The 18,682-nt window shown below is 46.9% G+C and overlaps 1 protein-coding gene across 2 annotated transcripts in view; it reads right to left on the bottom strand.

Annotated features, from left to right (window-relative positions):
* CFAP53 (cilia and flagella associated protein 53) overlaps window positions 1-15,334 on the bottom strand; it is a 74,833-nt gene extending 59,499 nt beyond the window's left edge. Inside the window, exons 1-2 of one of the 2 annotated variants that reach the window (XM_063959245.1) lie at window positions 15,205-15,334; window positions 13,775-13,866 (exon numbers count right to left, since the gene is read on the bottom strand). In XM_063959245.1, coding sequence (XP_063815315.1) covers window positions 13,775-13,846 — 72 coding nt within the window. In that variant the 5' untranslated portion in view covers window positions 13,847-13,866; window positions 15,205-15,334. The remainder of the gene's footprint in view (window positions 1-13,774; window positions 13,867-15,204) is intronic. The other variant, XM_063959235.1, reaches the window with a different exon arrangement.
* Window positions 15,335-18,682: the final 3,348 nt, after the last annotated feature.

Raw genomic sequence — 18,682 nt, 5'->3', positions numbered from 1 at the left:
GTCAGATTGAAGATGTCAGTGTTGAAGTACACCAGGATGAGGAGGATATGGGTGTTGCTGGCGCTGGGGAGGAAATTGACCAGGAGGATTCTGATGGTGAGGTGGTTTGTTTAAGTCAGGCACCCGGGGAGACACCTGTTGTCCGTGGGAGGAATATGGCCGTTGACATGCCAGGTGAAAATACCAAAAAAATCAGCTCTTCGGTGTGGAGGTATTTCACCAGAAATGCGGACAACAGGTGTCAAGCCGTGTGTTCCCTTTGTCAAGCTGTAATAAGTAGGGGTAAGGACGTTAACCACCTCGGAACATCCTCCCTTATACGTCACCTGCAGCGCATTCATAATAAGTCAGTGACAAGTTCAAAAACTTTGGGTGACAGCGGAAGCAGTCCACTGACCAGTAAATCCCTTCCTCTTGTAACCAAGCTCACGCAAACCACCCCACCAACTCCCTCAGTGTCAATTTCCTCCTTCCCCAGGAATGCCAATAGTCCTGCAGGCCATGTCACTGGCAAGTCTGACGAGTCCTTTCCTGCCTGGGATTCCTCCGATGCATCCTTGCGTGTAACGCCTACTGCTGCTGGCGCTGCTGTTGTTGCCGCTGGGAGTCGATGGTCATCCCAGAGGGGAAGTCGTAAGCCCACTTGTACTACTTCCAGTAAGCAATTGACTGTTCAACAGTCCTTTGCGAGGAAGATGAAATATCACAGCAGTCATCCTACTGCAAAGCGGATAACTGAGTCCTTGACAACTATGTTGGTGTTAGACGTGCGTCCGGTATCCGCCGTTAGTTCACAGGGAACTAGACAATTTATTGAGGCAGTGTGCCCCCGTTACCAAATACCATCTAGGTTCCACTTCTCTAGGCAGGCGATACCGAGAATGTACACGGACGTCAGAAAAAGACTCACCAGTGTCCTAAAAAATGCAGTTGTACCCAATGTCCACTTAACCACGGACATGTGGACAAGTGGAGCAGGGCAGGGTCAGGACTATATGACTGTGACAGCCCACTGGGTAGATGTATGGACTCCCGCCGCAAGAACAGCAGCGGCGGCACCAGTAGCAGCATCTCGCAAACGCCAACTCTTTCCTAGGCAGGCTACGCTTTGTATCACCGCTTTCCAGAATACGCACACAGCTGAAAACCTCTTACGGCAACTGAGGAAGATCATCGCGGAATGGCTTACCCCAATTGGACTCTCCTGTGGATTTGTGGCATCGGACAACGCCAGCAATATTGTGTGTGCATTAAATATGGGCAAATTCCAGCACGTCCCATGTTTTGCACATACCTTGAATTTGGTGGTGCAGAATTTTTTAAAAAACGACAGGGGCGTGCAAGAGATGCTGTCGGTGGCCAGAAAAATTGCGGGACACTTTCGGCGTACAGGCACCACGTACAGAAGACTGGAGCACCACCAAAAACTACTGAACCTGCCCTGCCATCATCTGAAGCAAGAAGTGGTAACGAGGTGGAATTCAACCCTCTATATGCTTCAGAGGTTGGAGGAGCAGCAAAAGGCCATTCAAGCCTATACAATTGAGCACGATATAGGAGATGGAATGCACCTGTCTCAAGTGCAGTGGAGAATGATTTCAACGTTGTGCAAGGTTCTGATGCCCTTTGAACTTGCCACACGTGAAGTCAGTTCAGACACTGCCAGCCTGAGTCAGGTCATTCCCCTCATCAGGCTTTTGCAGAAGAAGCTGGAGGCATTGAAGAAGGAGCTAACACGGAGCGATTCCGCTAGGCATGTGGGACTTGTGGATGCAGCCCTTAATTCGCTTAACAAGGATTCACGGGTGGTCAATCTGTTGAAATCAGAGCACTACATTTTGGCCACCGTGCTCGATCCTAGATTTAAAGCCTACCTTGGATCTCTCTTTCCGGCAGACACAGGTCTGCTGGGGTTGAAAGACCTGCTGGTGACAAAATTGTCAAGTCAAGCGGAACGCGACCTGTCAACATCTCCTCCTTCACATTCTCCCGCAACTGGGGGTGCGAGGAAAAGGCTCAGAATTCCGAGCCCACCCGCTGGCGGTGATGCAGGGCAGTCTGGAGCGACTGCTGATGCTGACATCTGGTCCGGACTGAAGGACCTGACAACGATTACGGACATGTCGTCTACTGTCACTGCATATGATTCTCTCAACATTGATAGAATGGTGGAGGATTATATGAGTGACCGCATCCAAGTAAGCACGTCACACAGTCCGTACTTATACTGGCAGGAAAAAGAGGCAATTTGGAGGCCCTTGCACAAACTGGCTTTATTCTACCTAAGTTGCCCTCCCACAAGTGTGTACTCCGAAAGAGTGTTTAGTGCCGCCGCTCACCTTGTCAGCAATCGGCGTACGAGGTTACATCCAGAAAATGTGGAGAAGATGATGTTCATTAAAATGAATTATAATCAATTCCTCCGCGGAGACATTGACCAGCAGCAATTGCCTCCACAAAGTACACAGGGAGCTGAGATGGTGGATTCCAGTGGGGACGAATTGATAATCTGTGAGGAGGGGGATGTACACGGTGATATATCGGAGGGTGAAGATGAGGTGGACATCTTGCCTCTGTAGAGCCAGTTTGTGCAAGGAGAGATTAATTGCTTCTTTTTTGGGGGGGGTCCAAACCAACCCGTCATATCAGTCACAGTCGTGTGGCAGACCCTGTCACTGAAATGATGGGTTGGTTAAAGTGTGCATGTCCTGTTTTGTTTATACAACATAAGGGTGGGTGGGAGGGCCCAAGGATAATTCCATCTTGCACCTCTTTTTTCTTTTCTTTTTCTTTGCATCATGTGCTGATTGGGGAGGGTTTTTTGGAAGGGACATCCTGCGTGACACTGCAGTGCCACTCCTAGATGGGCCCGGTGTTTGTGTCGGCCACTAGGGTCGCTAATCTTACTCACACAGCTACCTCATTGCGCCTCTTTTTTTCTTTGCGTCATGTGCTGTTTGGGGAGGGTTTTTTGGAAGGGACATCCTGCGTGACACTGCAGTGCCACTCCTAGATGTGCCCGGTGTTTGTGTCGGCCACTAGGGTCGCTAATCTTACTCACACAGTCAGCTACCTCATTGCGCCTCTTTTTTTCTTTGCGTCATGTGCTGTTTGGGGAGGGTTTTTTGGAAGGGCCATCCTGCGTGACACTGCAGTGCCACTCCTAGATGGGCCCGGTGTTTGTGTCGGCCACTAGGGTCGCTAATCTTACTCACACAGCTACCTCATTGCGCCTCTTTTTTTCTTTGCGTCATGTGCTGTTTGGGGAGGGTTTTTTGGAAGGGCCATCCTGCGTGACACTGCAGTGCCACTCCTAGATGGGCCCGGTGTTTGTGTCGGCCACTAGGGTCGCTAATCTTACTCACACAGCTACCTCATTGCGCCTCTTTTTTTCTTTGCGTCATGTGCTGTTTGGGGAGGGTTTTTTGGAAGGGACATCCTGCGTGACACTGCAGTGCCACTCCTAGATGGGCCCGGTGTTTGTGTCGGCCACTAGGGTCGCTTATCTTACTCACACAGCGACCTCGGTGCAAATTTTAGGACTAAAAATAATATTGTGAGGTGTGATGTGTTCAGAATAGGCTGAAAATGAGTGTAAATTATGTTTTTTGAGGTTAATAATACTTTGGGATCAAAATTACCCCCAAATTCTATGATTTAAGCTGTTTTTTAGGGTTTTTTGAAAAAAACACCCGAATCCAAAACACACCCGAATCCGACAAAAATAATTCGGTGAGGTTTTGCCAAAACGCGTTCGAACCCAAAACACGGCCGCGGAACCGAACCCAAAACCAAAACACAAAACCCGAAAAATTTCAGGCGCTCATCTCTAATATATATATATATATATATTCTTTGCATGGGAGTTTCTGATTTTCATGGTTGTAAATATAAATGAGTGTTACAAATTTGGTAAATCTATAAAGATTATTAATCCATGGATTTTGGCGTTACCCGAAGAGCACCCGTAGTACTACGGTAAAAAATGACAGGACCACTTTTGTAGTTTATTAAATTCTACACACTGGAAGTGCAAGTGCAACCCAAATTTTGATCCGATTGTCTGTTTTGGCGTTATCATTCACGCAACGCACACCACCCATTGGAAATGACGTCATTATGTCAACCCCCTGTTAATCCCCTTAGGGGAGGTTTATTCAAATTCTAATTACGTAGTTTTCCTACTTTCCAACTGGAGAAAACCAGCTTACCGGGGACCGTTCTTCTTTCCATCAAAATGTTTTTGGAGCTGATAACAATATTATTGCCGCACATAAAAACCAGGCTTGCATGCCACTAAAGGACTAGCGGAAACCATCACAGCTTAAAGATTAACCGGCTACAATACAAGGTCCATTCAACTCCACAAGCTCACCAATATCATTACAGGTTGAGTATCCCATATCCATATATTCCGAAATACGGAATATTCCGAAATACGGACTTTTTTGAGTGAGAGTGAGATAGTGAAACCTTTGTTTTTTGATGTCTCAATGTACACAAACTTTGTTTAATACACAAAGTTATTAAAAATATTGTATTAAATGACCCTCAGGCTGTGTGTATAAGGTGTATATGAAACATAAATGAATTGTGTGAATGTAGACACACTTTGCTTAATGCACAAAGTTATAAAAAATATTGGCTAAAATGACCTTCAGGCTGTGTGTATAAGGTGTATATGTAACATAAATGCATTCTGTGCTTAGATTTAGGTCCCATCACCATGATATCTCACTATGGTATGCAATTATTCCAAAATACGGAAAAATCCCATATCCAAAGTACCTCTGGTCCCAAGCATTTTGGATAAGGGAGACTCAACCTGTATCAGAGGCAAAAATAGGAACAGGAACTTACTAGGACTTGAACATATTCATGCTACTATTGATCACTGTCATGGGTGAGATAAAAGCTGCTATATGAATATATTGTTTTTAATCCATATTAAATATTTTATTACTGTATTATCCCAGTTTTATGTCATTCTTTTGAATTTATGAATAGCGCTCCTTTACACCTTTGTGTATTTTTTTCGTGTTGTTGTGTAACAGGGATCTGACTAACCCCATCCAAGTAGCAGCCAAAGGTAAAACACTCCATATCAGCACCTGTATACCTGTTATATATCAGCTTCCTAACATATCGGGAAGTAAGAGAATTAGTGATGAGTGAGTGAGTGAGTGAGTGATACCCCTTTTCCACGACCTATAAAAACACGGGTAAATAACGTGGGGGCGCACATTTACCTGTGTTTTTTCCTAGTGGAAACGGCCCCCCCGGCAAATTCCCGGATCAAGTGATCCGGGAATCCTACACAGGTAGCTTGCCGGGTTGAACACGTGTTCAACCCGGTAAGCTGTGTAGTGTGAACGGAAGCCGTGTCGAGGCGACACGGCTCCCGTTCACAGTGAATGGAAGGGCGGCGCTAGGAGATCATGTGATCTCCCAGCACCGCCCCTGCCGCGTCACTAGCAGCGTCACCAACCCAGCAATATGCCGGTTGGTGAGCGCTGTGGGAAAGGGGGCTGTAGCACGGGTCGCAGCCGTGTCAGGCTCCCGGCTGCAACCCGTGCTACAGGTGGAATAGGAGTATAGGTGAGTGAGGATAGATAGATAGATAGATAGATAGATAGATAGATAGATAGATAGATAGATAGATAGATAGATAGATAGCCATAAAAACAATAAGCAAATTAATGAGATAAATGTGAAATGGTCATAATTGTAAATTTTATAACCAAGGTCAAAATAATGTGCTGCAGAAACTATCAACTCAGTTATAAACACTATAACGACGGCATTATCCCTATATATGTTCCAACCAGCAATGGCAAATACTATGAAGATAATGAAAGGTAATACACGGAAGTACAGAATACAATTGTATACTATCTATGTAACCTATACTGGAGAACAAGGAGAAAAATCTGTAATCAGATCCTAAAGGAAAAGTATCATATGACATTTGTACAAAGTATAGCAGTATATAAGAACAGCATTATCTCACGTTTAGGCATACACGACAAAATGGCAAACACAACTGTACATGCCTTAAGGGGCATATTCAATTAGGCGCAAGATTTACTGCGCGAGGAAAGTTTCAGGTTTAACGACCGAATCTATTCAGTCACTTATGGCGGAATTCAATTACCCGCAGTCAGTGACTGCGAGTAATTGTCGGCGCCGGGGCTATAAAAATACAATCTCTGCCGAAAACACACAGGTTCAGTGAGACAGGAGAAATCAGGTCAGAACTACGCTGCAGCTGTCGTTGCCTAGCGATCGCCTCTGCCTGATTGACAGGCAGAGGCGGTCGCTGGGCGGGAGGGGGCGGCACGGCGGCGTTTGGCCGCTGTTTTGTGGGCGCGGTCCGGCTACCATAGGCGTGGCCGGACAGTGCGGGCTGCAGCAGCTGCATGACGCCACACGCAGCCGCTACGAGCCGTGCAGCGATGAGTAGCTTCCGGCCAGCACGCAAAAGCTGCTCCTGAAGTACAAAAGTACTTCAGCGACGGGGCAGTGACTGACATGCGGGGCGGGCTAGCCCTGTGCTGGGCATCCCCCGCATGTCTGTGTTCATGATCATAGCTGTTCTAAATTTAGCACATCTACGATCAACTCGGAATGACCCCCTAAGTTTCTCCTGTCTCACTGAACCTGTGTGTTTTCTGCAGAGATTGTATTTTTTTAGAGTGGCCAAATTGGATAGTCCGAAAAAAATACAGAATAAACTTCAGGAAACATTTAGAATTTTTTTTGCTCCAAATGTTTATTCTCTTCTAATTGAATTCCCCTCTTAGCCTTTTCCCTGCACGATAAAACCTCTGGTACCAGGCGGAAAAACCAATGGAACCGGCATAAAACGTGGAATGCAATGGGTTTCCCTGCATGCTAAATGCCAAGGGTGCATTTTAATGCAGATTTTTCCGAGCAGCTCCTGAGACGAGGAAAGAAAACCTGCCTCTTGGGATTATCGCGCAAGGTTCCCCGCGACTAAATGAATCAGGAGCAAGGAAAACCCCTAATATGATCCAAGTGGAGCAATAGCCACAGACATTATGCAGTGTAAAATGGAGCTTTATTGCGTAACATTAATGTAGCATTACGATAACATATACTGTATATAGTAGAGGTATCTAGAAAAGATAAGATCCTTTTAAATGTGTATTGGAGGGGATGACTGCTGTGTGCTGTGTGCCCTCTGCAGCAGTGAACAGCATGTGAGTGGACCCCCTCCAGAATTTAGGGGTAATGGCAGAAGATCTGCTCTGTTAGATTAGACTGTTGAAAAAGACACCCCTTGGTGCTGAAACATGTCAAAGGAGTGATTGTCCAGGGGCTTCCCATCCACGCTGATCTTTCGAGCGGGTGTGGTTCATCAAATCGACAGTATCTAGGTCGACCACTATAGGTCGACAGTCACTAGGTCGACATGGATGGAAGGTCGACAGGGTTTCTAGGTCGACATGTGCTAGGTCGACAGGTCTAAAGGTCGACATGAGGATATATTTTTTTGTGTCGTTTTCTTCATAGATCCCAAATTAGTGCACAGCGTCCCCTCGCATGGCTCGCTTCGCTCGCCATGCTTCGGGCATGGTGCCTTCGCTCCGCTACCGCTTCGCTCGGCACAGATTACTGTTCCAATCGTAGTCCACGTGGATCGTTAAGTATGAAAAAATGTAAAAAAATAAAGAAAATGTGAAAAACTCATGTCGACCTTTAGACCTGTCGACCTAGCACATGTCAACCTAGAAACCCTGTCGACCTTCCATCCATGTCGACCTAGTGACTGTCGACCTATAGTGGTCGACCTAAACATTGTCGACCTAGATACTGTCGATCTTCAGACCGGATCCCCTTTCGAGCATCAGTACGGTATACAGAACTAATACCCGGGTTCCATCACATGGTTTTGTTTGTGATTAAATACTGTTTTTAAGTATAGTACACCATGAGAAGTTTCTACACTGTTTTTTCATGTGCAACGGAACGAAAGAAACCTTTATGAGCCTTGAATAACAAGATAAACACGTAAGCAGTGTGAGCATCTGTTATGAATCCACCTATGGTTTTGTGTTCATAAGAGTTAAAGAAACCTTTATGAGTATTCTGCATATCTATTGAAAGTAAGAACAAAGGTGGTCATTCCGAGTTGTTCGCTGGTTATTTTTTTCTCGCAATGGAGGGATTAGTCGCTAATGCGCATGCGCAATGTCCGCAGTGCGACTGCGCCAAGTAAATTTGCTATGCAGTTAGGTATTTTGCCCACATTCAATCTGTCTCAAGATCATGTTACATACATCTAAGAAACATATCCAAAATACGCCCTTATCTTACACAAGACACAGCAAAAACTCTAATCCATGCTCTCATTATCTCCCACATTGATTATTGTAATAGTCTCCTGACCGGTCTTCCCACACATAGGCTCTCGCCACTACAATCCATTTTGAATGCAGCTGCGAGGCTAATCTTCCTTGCCAGACGTTCATCGTCTGCAGATCCGCTCTGTCAGTCCCTCCATTGGTTACCGGTATTCTACCGTATTAAATATAAAATACTTTTACTCACATACAAGGCTATTAACCAAACTGCACCAACATACATCTCTTCACTCATCTCAAAATATCTCCCTACCCGACCTCTCCGCTCTGCACAAGATCTACGTCTCTCATCCACACGCATTACTTGTTCACACTCAAAATTACAGGACTTTATCCGGGCTTCACCCACTCTGTGGAATGCCCTCCCACGCACAGTAAGACTCGCCTCTAGTCTCCAAACCTTTAAATGTTCCCTGAAAACTCACCTCTTCAGACAAGCCTATCAAATTCCAGACCCACCCACATAACCTTCAGTGCTTCCCTATCTAATTACATCCTCTCTGTACAGTATACATAACATCACATATCTTGTCTTTCTTTAGTCTCACACCCTCCTGACACTTGGATAACTTTGTGGGGTATCATCATACAACCCATTAAGAACCTAGCAATCTGGTGGACCATTATGCAATAGGTAGCATCTATCCTTGTGTATCTATGCCTATTTCCCTATAGATTGTAAGCTTGCAAACAGGGCCTTCCTACCTCTGTCTGTCTGTTTTTACCCAGTTTTGTTCTATTACTGTTGTTCTAATTGTAAAGCGCAACGGAATATGCTGCACTATATAAGAAACTGTTAATAAATAAAATAAATAAATATTTTACTCACAGCATTACAAGGTTTTTTCTTCGTTCTGGTGATCGTAATGTGATTGACAGGAAGTGGGTGTTTCTGGGCGGAAATAGGCCGTTTTATGGGTGTGTGCGAAAAAACGCTGCCGTTTCTTGGAAAAACGCGGGAGTGTCTGAAGAAATGGGGGAGTGTCTGGGTGAACGCTGGGAGCGTTTGTGACGTCAAACCAGGAACGAAACTGACTGAACTGATCGCAGTTGCCGAGTAAGTCTGGAGCTACTCAGAAACTGTGAAGAAGTGTCTATTCGCAATTCTGCTAATCTTTAGTTCGCAATTTTACTATGCTAAGATTCACTCCCAGTAGGCGGCGGCTTAGCGCGTGCAAAGCTGCCAAAAGCAGCTAGCGAGCGAACAACTCGGAATGACCACCAAAGTGAGCACTATTCTGTTTGTTATCACGGTGGTGCCCCATACTGTAGAGGATTTCTGCACCCCTCTCTTTTGGGAAGAGGATAAGGGTATGATAATACCAACCTTCCCTGATCTTCACATAAAATAGAGTTGTTATTTATACCCCTCTTTTCTTCATTTTTCATGCCTCCACACCTGTGAGGCATACTAAATGAGGAGAATCCAAATGACTATTGGTTGAAGGACCATACATCTGAAACAAGTTTGGGGCAAGGACCTTTTTTATTGTTTTACCATACAGTAGAGGTATCTAATAAAGACAAGATCCCTTTAAATGTGTAATGGAGGAGATGACTGCTGCGCGCTGTGTGCCCCTGCAGCAGTGAACAGCATGTGAACGGACCCTCTCCAGAATTTAGGGGTATTGGCAGAAGATCAAGGACATCTGCTCTGTTAGATTAGACTCGGGGTGGGGTCTGATGGTAACAAAGGCACAGATACTTAAACAATTGTATTTACCTTATGTCCTGTATACCTAAACTTGGTATATGTTGTTGTACTTTGTACAAATGTCATATGATACATTTATACTTTAAACTGCATCTTACATATGGGCATGGTTCCTTTAGGATCAGATTACAGATATTTCTTCTTGCTCTCCTTTATAGGTTACAGAGATAGCATACAATTGTATTCTGTATCACCGTATATTAACTTTCATTATCTTCATAATATTTACACTTGCTGGTGACGATGGAAACATATATAGGGAAATGAGCCTGTCATTATATTGTTTATTATTGATTTGATGTTCCACACTATTTTGACCTTGGTTAATAAATGTACAATCATGATAATTCTGCATTCTGATTGGCTCATTGTTTTATGACTATATATATGTGTCGTGTTAGTGACAATACATTTGGTCCTTTTTAGATTAGTACAAATAAAGGTAAAAGTTTTTGAGTGCCACAATGGGGGTAATTCTGAGTTGATCGCAGCAGAAAGTTTGTTAGCAATTGGGCAAAACCATGTGCACTGCAGGGGGGGCAGATATAACATGTGCAGAGAGAGTTAGATTTGGGTGGGTTATTTTGTTTCTGTGCAGGGTAAACACTGGCGGCTTTATTTTTACACTGGAATTTAGATTTCAGTTTGAATACACCACCCCAAATGTAACTCTCTGTGCACATGTTATATCTGCCCCTCCTGCAGTGCACATGGTTTTGCCCAACTGCAAACAAAATTGCTGCTGCGATCAACTCAGAATTAAGACCAATAAGCGAGAGAACTTTCTCTTTTCCCCATTGTTGTTTTCTAGCTCCACCCTCATGGGGGTCACCTCCGCATTTTCTAAATAATATCCCTGATAATGGCCTCACCTAGTTCTGTTTGTAGATATGCTTACCATCCCCCTACACTACTCAGAGTGCCAGTGCTTAGGAGAACTCTCCCCTTCTCCTATTCCTTGGATCACGGACTTTAACATGTAATATCAGCAGATGCAACGGACAGCTTTAAAGTTAAACCAAGCAGTGATATTCATACCAAAGTTGAGTGACATCACAAAATCTGTCCATGATGTATGTCGGTGACATAATGAGCATACTGAGGTGCTAAATCTCATCTTTCACCATTGAACTATATTTATAATTTATCATTATCATTTACAGATGTTTCCTCATACACCTATCCTTTTTGCATCATATGGCAAGAAATCCCTTGTGCGATTCCTGTGCTGTACACTTTTTCCTCAATTTTGCTGCTCAGATCTCACTAAATGGCACTTACGTCTTCCTATATGTCATTTATACCTCCCCCACATTTCTTGAAGACCTCCCCACATGCCACTTACACCAAGCCACATGCAACCCAGACCTTTTGACATGCCACTCTGATCACCCTACATGACCTCAACACCTCCGGCTTCTCTCATGCCACTCAGACTGGCACAAAAGACATGTGACTGGAGTTAAACATTACTTGGGAAGTCCCGGAGAATAGCATTTTGTACCTGTGCTAATGGCCATGACCCTCATTCCGAGTTGTTTGCTCTGTAATTTTCTTTGCATCGCAGCGATTTTCTGCTAATTGCGCATGCGCAATGTTCGCACTACGACTGCGCCAAGTAAATTTGCTATGGAGTTTGGTATTTTACTCACGGCATTACAAGGTTTCTTCTTCGTTCTGGAGATCGGAGTGTGATTGACAGGAAGTGGGTGTTTCTGGGCGGAAACTGGCCGTTTTATAGGAGTGTTTGAAAAAACGCTGCCGTTTCTGGGAAAAACGCGGGAGTGGCTGGAGAAACGGAGGAGTGTCTGGGCGACCGCTGGGTGTGTTTGTGTCGTCAAACCAGGAACGACAAGCACTGAACTGATCGCACTGGAAGAGTAAGTGTGGAGCTACTCAGAAACTGCACAGAGAAGTCTTTTCGCAATATTGCGAATCTTTCGTTCGCAAATTTGATAAGCTAAGATTCACTCCCAGTAGGCGGCGGCTTAGCGTGTGCAAATCTGCTAAAAGCAGCTTGCGAGCGAACAACTCGGAATGACCACCCATGTTGGAGGGCCTGTCAGACTATTCTGTTTCATTAGAAAGCAGAGACTATGCCTGAGTGTGGCACAGAGCTGAGGCACGCATCTGAAGGCTGATGGGCCTATTTCAAGATGGACGCCTGGGGATGCAGTCCCATAAGCAAAATTATTTATCCGTCCTTATAATCGAGCGTCTCCATCTAAAGCATTTTTCTAACCAGTTCCATCAAAACTCCCGCACAGAGTGTATTTCTAGACCTTACAATCATGATCCAGTACTGACCACTACGCCAGCAGCCTCCCACACTGTGGATGTAAGCCATAATTCTTAACATGTCTCACTAACTTACCTGGTTTCACCACTTTGCAGGTCCGGATTAAGGAACACATGGGCCTGAGGCTGAAATGTTCATGGGCCTATACTGAAAAGGGAAGGCGCTATACCAGTGCTGTGGGGGTGTGGCCAGTGCTGTGTGGGTGTGGCCAGTGCTGTGTGGGTGTGGGCAGTGCTGTGTGGGCATGTACACCCCTACACTATCAGCCCCACTGTCTCCCTAAATACATAAAGATACAAAAATTGCATCATTTTGTGAGAAAACTAGAAAAACAATTTTAATACTTATTAATTATGGCTGATTGTGTTGCCAACTGGGCGGCTGGTCATCTTCATACTGCTATGATGATGGGCCTATTTTCATGAGGAGGCCTGGAGCTGTAGTTCCGTCTGCCCCATAGTTAATGTGACCATTCCACTATGCATAACTGATTATAATGGGGGTCATTCCGAGTTGATCGTAGCTGTGCTAAATTTAGCACAGCTACGATCATGTTCCCTGACATGCGGGGGGACGCCCAGCACAGGGCTATACCGCCACGCATGTCAGTCCGGCTCCCCCCCCCCCCCCCTTCCCGCACAAATACAAAAGCATCACACAGTGGCGATGCCTTTGTATTTGAGGAGTAACTCCCGGCCAGTGCAGCTCCTGCGGCTGGCCGGGAGTTAATTGTCGCTGGCCGCAGACCCCCAATGGTCCGGCCACGCCTGTGGTGGCCGGACCGCTCCCCCTAAAAGGCGGCTTAACACCGCCGTTTAGCCCCCTCCCGCCCAGCGACCGCCTCTGTCTCAGAGGCGATCGCTTGGTAACGAAAGCTGCCATGCGTCGGCGCACTGTGGCGCCGGCGCATGCGCAGTTCCGACCCAATCGCTGCACTGCGACAAACTGCAGCAAGCGATCGGGTCAGAATGACCCCCAATGTGTTATACTGTGATACGGTATATTGCAGTGTAGTGAAGGGGATTGGGGGAAGTCCGCAAACACTATACACATAACTGCTCCGGCTTCAGGCAATGGGTGGCAGAGAGGAAGGGGGTTACTGACCTCTTAAAGTAAAGCATCTACTTTTTATCTACCTAAGTATTAGCCTGTACCTCAAACAGATGGAGTAGACTTTTTTTTTTGCAATGCACTGGTTCTAAACTCAAAAATAAGATCATTTTATCTCTAACATTAAACACTTGGTTGCTGCCGTCGTTTGGTGTTCAGCACCCCATAGCGCTTACACTGAAGTCTGCTACATCTGTCTGCGCGTTCCCTTGGGACTCCGTATATCTATAACCCTACTTAATTGTAAAACGTCCATCGGCTTACCAGAGCCACAGAGTGAGGGTTGGGTCCGGTCACCTCCCGGCAGCGCGGTCGGCTCCTCTGGCTCAGCAGCATGATATCTCCTGGGACGTCTACTAGAAAACAGAATGATCAGTCAGATACAGTACTGGGTGACAGACAGATGTACAGAGAGACCTTTATTTCCACTGTACTTATTCCCAAACACTTCCACTTCCTCACGCCGATCATTACAGGTATAGGCGATAAAGAAAGATACTTTAATAGGGATGCAGTCAATTTACCTACAATCAAAATCCTGACGGTCAAAATACCAACACTGAAAATGACGACCTGTTCAAAATGCCGACAAATGTTGACAGGTCAAAAAAAAATCGACATGAGTTTTTAATTGACACCGACTAGTTCATACTTTACCATCCCAGTGGACGTGGAGGGGGGAATATAATAGTGTTCCGAGCGCAGCGAGGCACCGTGCCCGAAGCACGCGAGCCATGCAAGGGGACGCGGTACACTTATACAGTGTTCATGTTTACCTATGTCGACATACACACACAAAACTTGTGTTGACTTTTTGACCTGTCGACATTTTACATGTCGGTATTATGACCTTGTCGGTATTCAGTTGTTGTTGGTATTTGGATCATCAGGATTCTGATTGCTGGTAAATCATACTGATCCCAATTTAATATCTCCCAACTTTTGAAATGGAGGAACACTTACAATTAGAGGATAGCGGTATAAGAGTGGAGTATTATCCTGCGCGTCATTCAACGCGCGTCACAGCAGTCATCTATAGATCACTACTATAAACAATGCTGTTTCTAGACTCCCGTCATCTACTAAAACGCAGGCTACGCTACAGATACAACATTTATATGCCTCTAGATAAAGAAACAGCCCTAGTGGTTTATCATCGCCACTTAAACGGCGCTCATCACCCGGGATCGCTGCCCAGGGTATCGCACAGTGAGTGCACGGTAGACACTGGGAGTAAGGGAACGTCGCCACCTGCATTCAAATATTACTCGCTCTCAGACCTTCACACCATTACTGTATTTTGCCCATGTCTCCACGCCCAGTCCTGGCCCCAGGCATTGGCAATAACAGGGTGGTCGCACACATAAAAAGATGTCGCTTGCGGAAATGAACACATGCATATTAACAGGTAAAGGCCCAAATAACTGCATTTATGTCACACCGCGAGTGAGGCCCTGCACTGTTCATTTAGGACTTTTTGGTGACAAAATAAGTGTACTACAGTGTTATATATATATATATATATATATATATATATATATATATATATATATATATATATATATATATATATATATATATATATAAATACACACACACACCTGCAGACCCACACACACCTATGCAGCAGACACATGCACTGTGTAAAGGCATGATTTATAGCTATATACAGGGAATAGGGGTGTCACCATTACCGTCACTGTTGGGAGCCCGGTCCTCTGCTCTCAGGCCCGGTCCTCAGAGCACCTGAGCCGCACACAGCCAGGTTTCGGTCACCAGGCAACGTGACTCCGGAAGTGAGGAACCCGCGCCCTAGCAACCAAACACAAACTCCCGCGGCGCATGCGCGAAGCCAGGCAATGTGCACAAGGCAGTCACCAGCAGAGGGCGCTGCTGAGTCACTGCCAGTCTCACACAGCACCTACAGGCTGCCAGTCACTCCCTGCAGTCCCTCCATTCATTTCTCAGCTTCTAACCCACTGCATTAGGGATGGCCATCGGTGTGTTACCCATCGATTGTGACCATCGATTACAACCATCGATGGTATAAGACTATTTGATAGGGATCCATTGATGGTTTCACCCATCGATGGTTATCCATGCTTTACTTTAAAAGGGACTATGGGACAATCACTGGGGGCGGGGTTTTGCTGTTATCAGGGGGCGGAGCTATGCTCCGTCTCCAAACACATTGTAGGGGCAGGGCCGGCTCAGGGTCTTTTTGCGCCCCGGATGACCATATGGGGCGTGGCTTCATACAGGGGCGTGGTCAGTTCGCCCCCTGTACAGTAGTAGCGCCGCTGAAATTATGTGCGATGCGCGATGACGTCAACACGCACCGCACACCATTACAGAAAAGGTCCCCTCCACGAAGGGAAACTAGACGCGTAGCGTCTAGTTTCCCTTCACAGCGGGCAGCGGGGGGGCACAGCAGCAGCGGATCTTGCCGTGGTGCGGCGCCCTTCCGGAAGGCGGCGCCCCGGGCAAAAGTCCTGCTTGCCCGTAGCAAGATCCGATACTGTGTAGGGGGGGACACACAATTTAGTTGGCCTTTACCATCGTTGGCAGGAAACCATGTGGTTCTCCACCATTGATGGCTAAAGTATTCCACATCGGCCATAAACCATCGATGATTTTGAATCATCGATAGTCGATGGCCATCCCTACACTAAATTATGGGGGTCATTCCATCAGGTTACTACTGCGCATGCACCGTAATGCGCAGGCGTGTCGTACGGATACAAACAGCATCGCTGCTATGCAAGGCTTCTAGCCACGATTCCATTCGCACAACCGATCGCAAGGAGATTGATAGGAAGAGGGCGTTTATGGGTGTCAACTGACCATTTTCTGAGAGTGGTAGGGAAAACGCAGGCGTGTCCAAGCGTTTGCAGGGCGGGTGTCTGACGTCAATTCCGGGACCGGACAGGCTGAAGTGATCGCAAGGGCTGAGTAACTTCAGACCTACTCAGAAACTGCAAAAAAAAACAATTTGTCCCGCTCGGCTGCACAAGCGTTCGCACACTTGCAAAGCGAAAATACACTCTCCCATAGGCGGCGACTATCTGATCGCAGCGCTACAAAAAATAGCTAGCGAGCGATCAACTCGGAATGAGGGCATATGTCCTGTGTATAGAACATACTGTGGGCTTTCTGTTGCAGGCAGCTTGTTTACATCCAATAGAATCTAGTTTTAAGGAGCCTGTCAGTAGAACTACAAGTCCCAGCATGGCTTGTGTATCCATAACAGGCAGCCGAAGCCTAGTCTCAAATAAAAGAGTAGTTGGGTCATTTACAAAAAGATACTTAAATGTGAATAATCACTCCTACCTGCTTTATTGTTCTTATCAGAAAAACCTACGCCACTACTACTCTCAGGTGTTTTTTATGGGACTTTTTTATTGTCATGGTGCTATGACAGTTATTCAGGTCGTCAGCAGATCTAGACGGACGAGCGGATTGCGGCAATGCAATATAGTATATAACATATCTGTAATGATGCCTGATTTTGCTGATATTGGACAAGCTCGCTGTCTTGCAGGACAGGTTCCTGTACTGAGCTTCGCAGGTTGGAGGCTGCTACAGGGGGTCATTCCGAGTTGATCGTAGCTTTGCTAAATTTAGCACAGCTACGATCATCTTCCCAGACATGTGGGGGGGACGCCCAGCACGGCGCTAGTCCGCCCCACATGTCAGTCCCCCCCCGCACAGGTACAAAAGCATTGCACAGCGGCGATGCTTTGTACTTGGAGTGTAACTACCGGCCAACGCAGCTCCTGCGTCTGGCCGGGAGTTACTCGACACTGCCCCGTGTTGCAGCAGCTCCGTGTGACATCACGCAGCCTCTGCGGCCCGCCCCCCGCACGGTCCGGCTACGCCTGCGTTGGCCGGACCACGCCCCCTAAACATCGGCTTAAAGCCGCCATGCCGCCCCCTCCCGCCCAGCGACCGCAGAGGTGATCGCTATGTAACAACGGCCTTCGTCCGTCTGGCATACGCCGGTGCACTGCGGCGCCGGCACATGCGCAATTCCATCCCAATCGCTGCGCTGTGAACAAGTGCAGCATGCGATCGGGTCGGAATGACCCCCATTGTCTTTGGATCTGTGCAAATCTGACTGATGTAAAATCTGCACCTGGCGTGGGGCTGCTGCAATTTTCCGATGGTGCGACTGATGGTGGTGGCTAAAGAGGCAACAGGCACAGTGGTGTCACTAGGGGTGTGTGGGCCACACCCGGGTGTCACCCTCGGAGGTGATAAGAGTCAGGTGCTGTAGTGTGACATCCTCCTGCACCACTTGGTTCCTGTCACAGAGGCAGTGCAACGGGATATATGACCGATGGACGGGATGACGATGGTCAGTATACCGACATCATAATACCAACAGCCCCCAGTATGCCCCGAACTCTCACATTTTCCCTACCCTAACCCTCCCTTGTGGGTGCCTAAACCTAACTCTCCCTTCCCGCTGCATAAACCTAACCCTCTCCGCTTGATGCCGAACCCTAACCCTCCTGCCTTGGTCCCTAACCCTAACCTTCCCTGCGCTTCCCCCTAACCCTCCCTTCTTCTGCCTAATCCTAACCCCCCCCCCCCACACACACACACCCCTGACCCACCACCACATCTGCTGTCAGGATGTTTGGGATGCTGGCAGGCAGTTGGTATTCTGACGCCGGCATCCTGTCTGGCGTCGGTATATAGATGCCGGTATAGCGTCCTCTCTCGGGATCCCGTCGTCGGTATATCGATTGCTTCCCAGTGCAACCAGAGTCACCTTTAAGCTAGGCCGCACACCCGTTTTCCGACACGCCCCCAGCGGGAACGGTAAGGGGATACAGAGTGCTCATCGGGTCTCAGAAGCTACACATGGGAAGAACTTTGTAGGGGCATTTGCATAAAGTCACAGACGGGTGACCGCCAAAAGTCCCGGCTGCATCCAGGGGCGGATGAAGAGAGGGGAGCCGTGTGTAGGTTCCTCCTCTCCGTCAGCGGTCGCAGCTCTGCAGACTCTGTGCCTGCTAGAGAAGTACAAGTGTAGAAGTTGCCCAAAGCAACCGTACTTTGGAGGTCATTCCGAGTTGTTCGCTCGCAAGGCGATTTTAGCAGAGTTGCTCACGCTAAGCCGCCGCCTACTGGGAGTGAATCTTAGCATCTTAAAATTGCGAACGA

Source organism: Pseudophryne corroboree, chromosome 1, assembly GCF_028390025.1.
Source record: "Pseudophryne corroboree isolate aPseCor3 chromosome 1, aPseCor3.hap2, whole genome shotgun sequence".
Classification (NCBI taxonomy): domain Eukaryota; kingdom Metazoa; phylum Chordata; class Amphibia; order Anura; family Myobatrachidae; genus Pseudophryne; species Pseudophryne corroboree.
The sequence above is the reverse complement of the archived record's forward strand: the minus strand, read 5'-3'. Positions and strand labels throughout refer to the sequence as shown.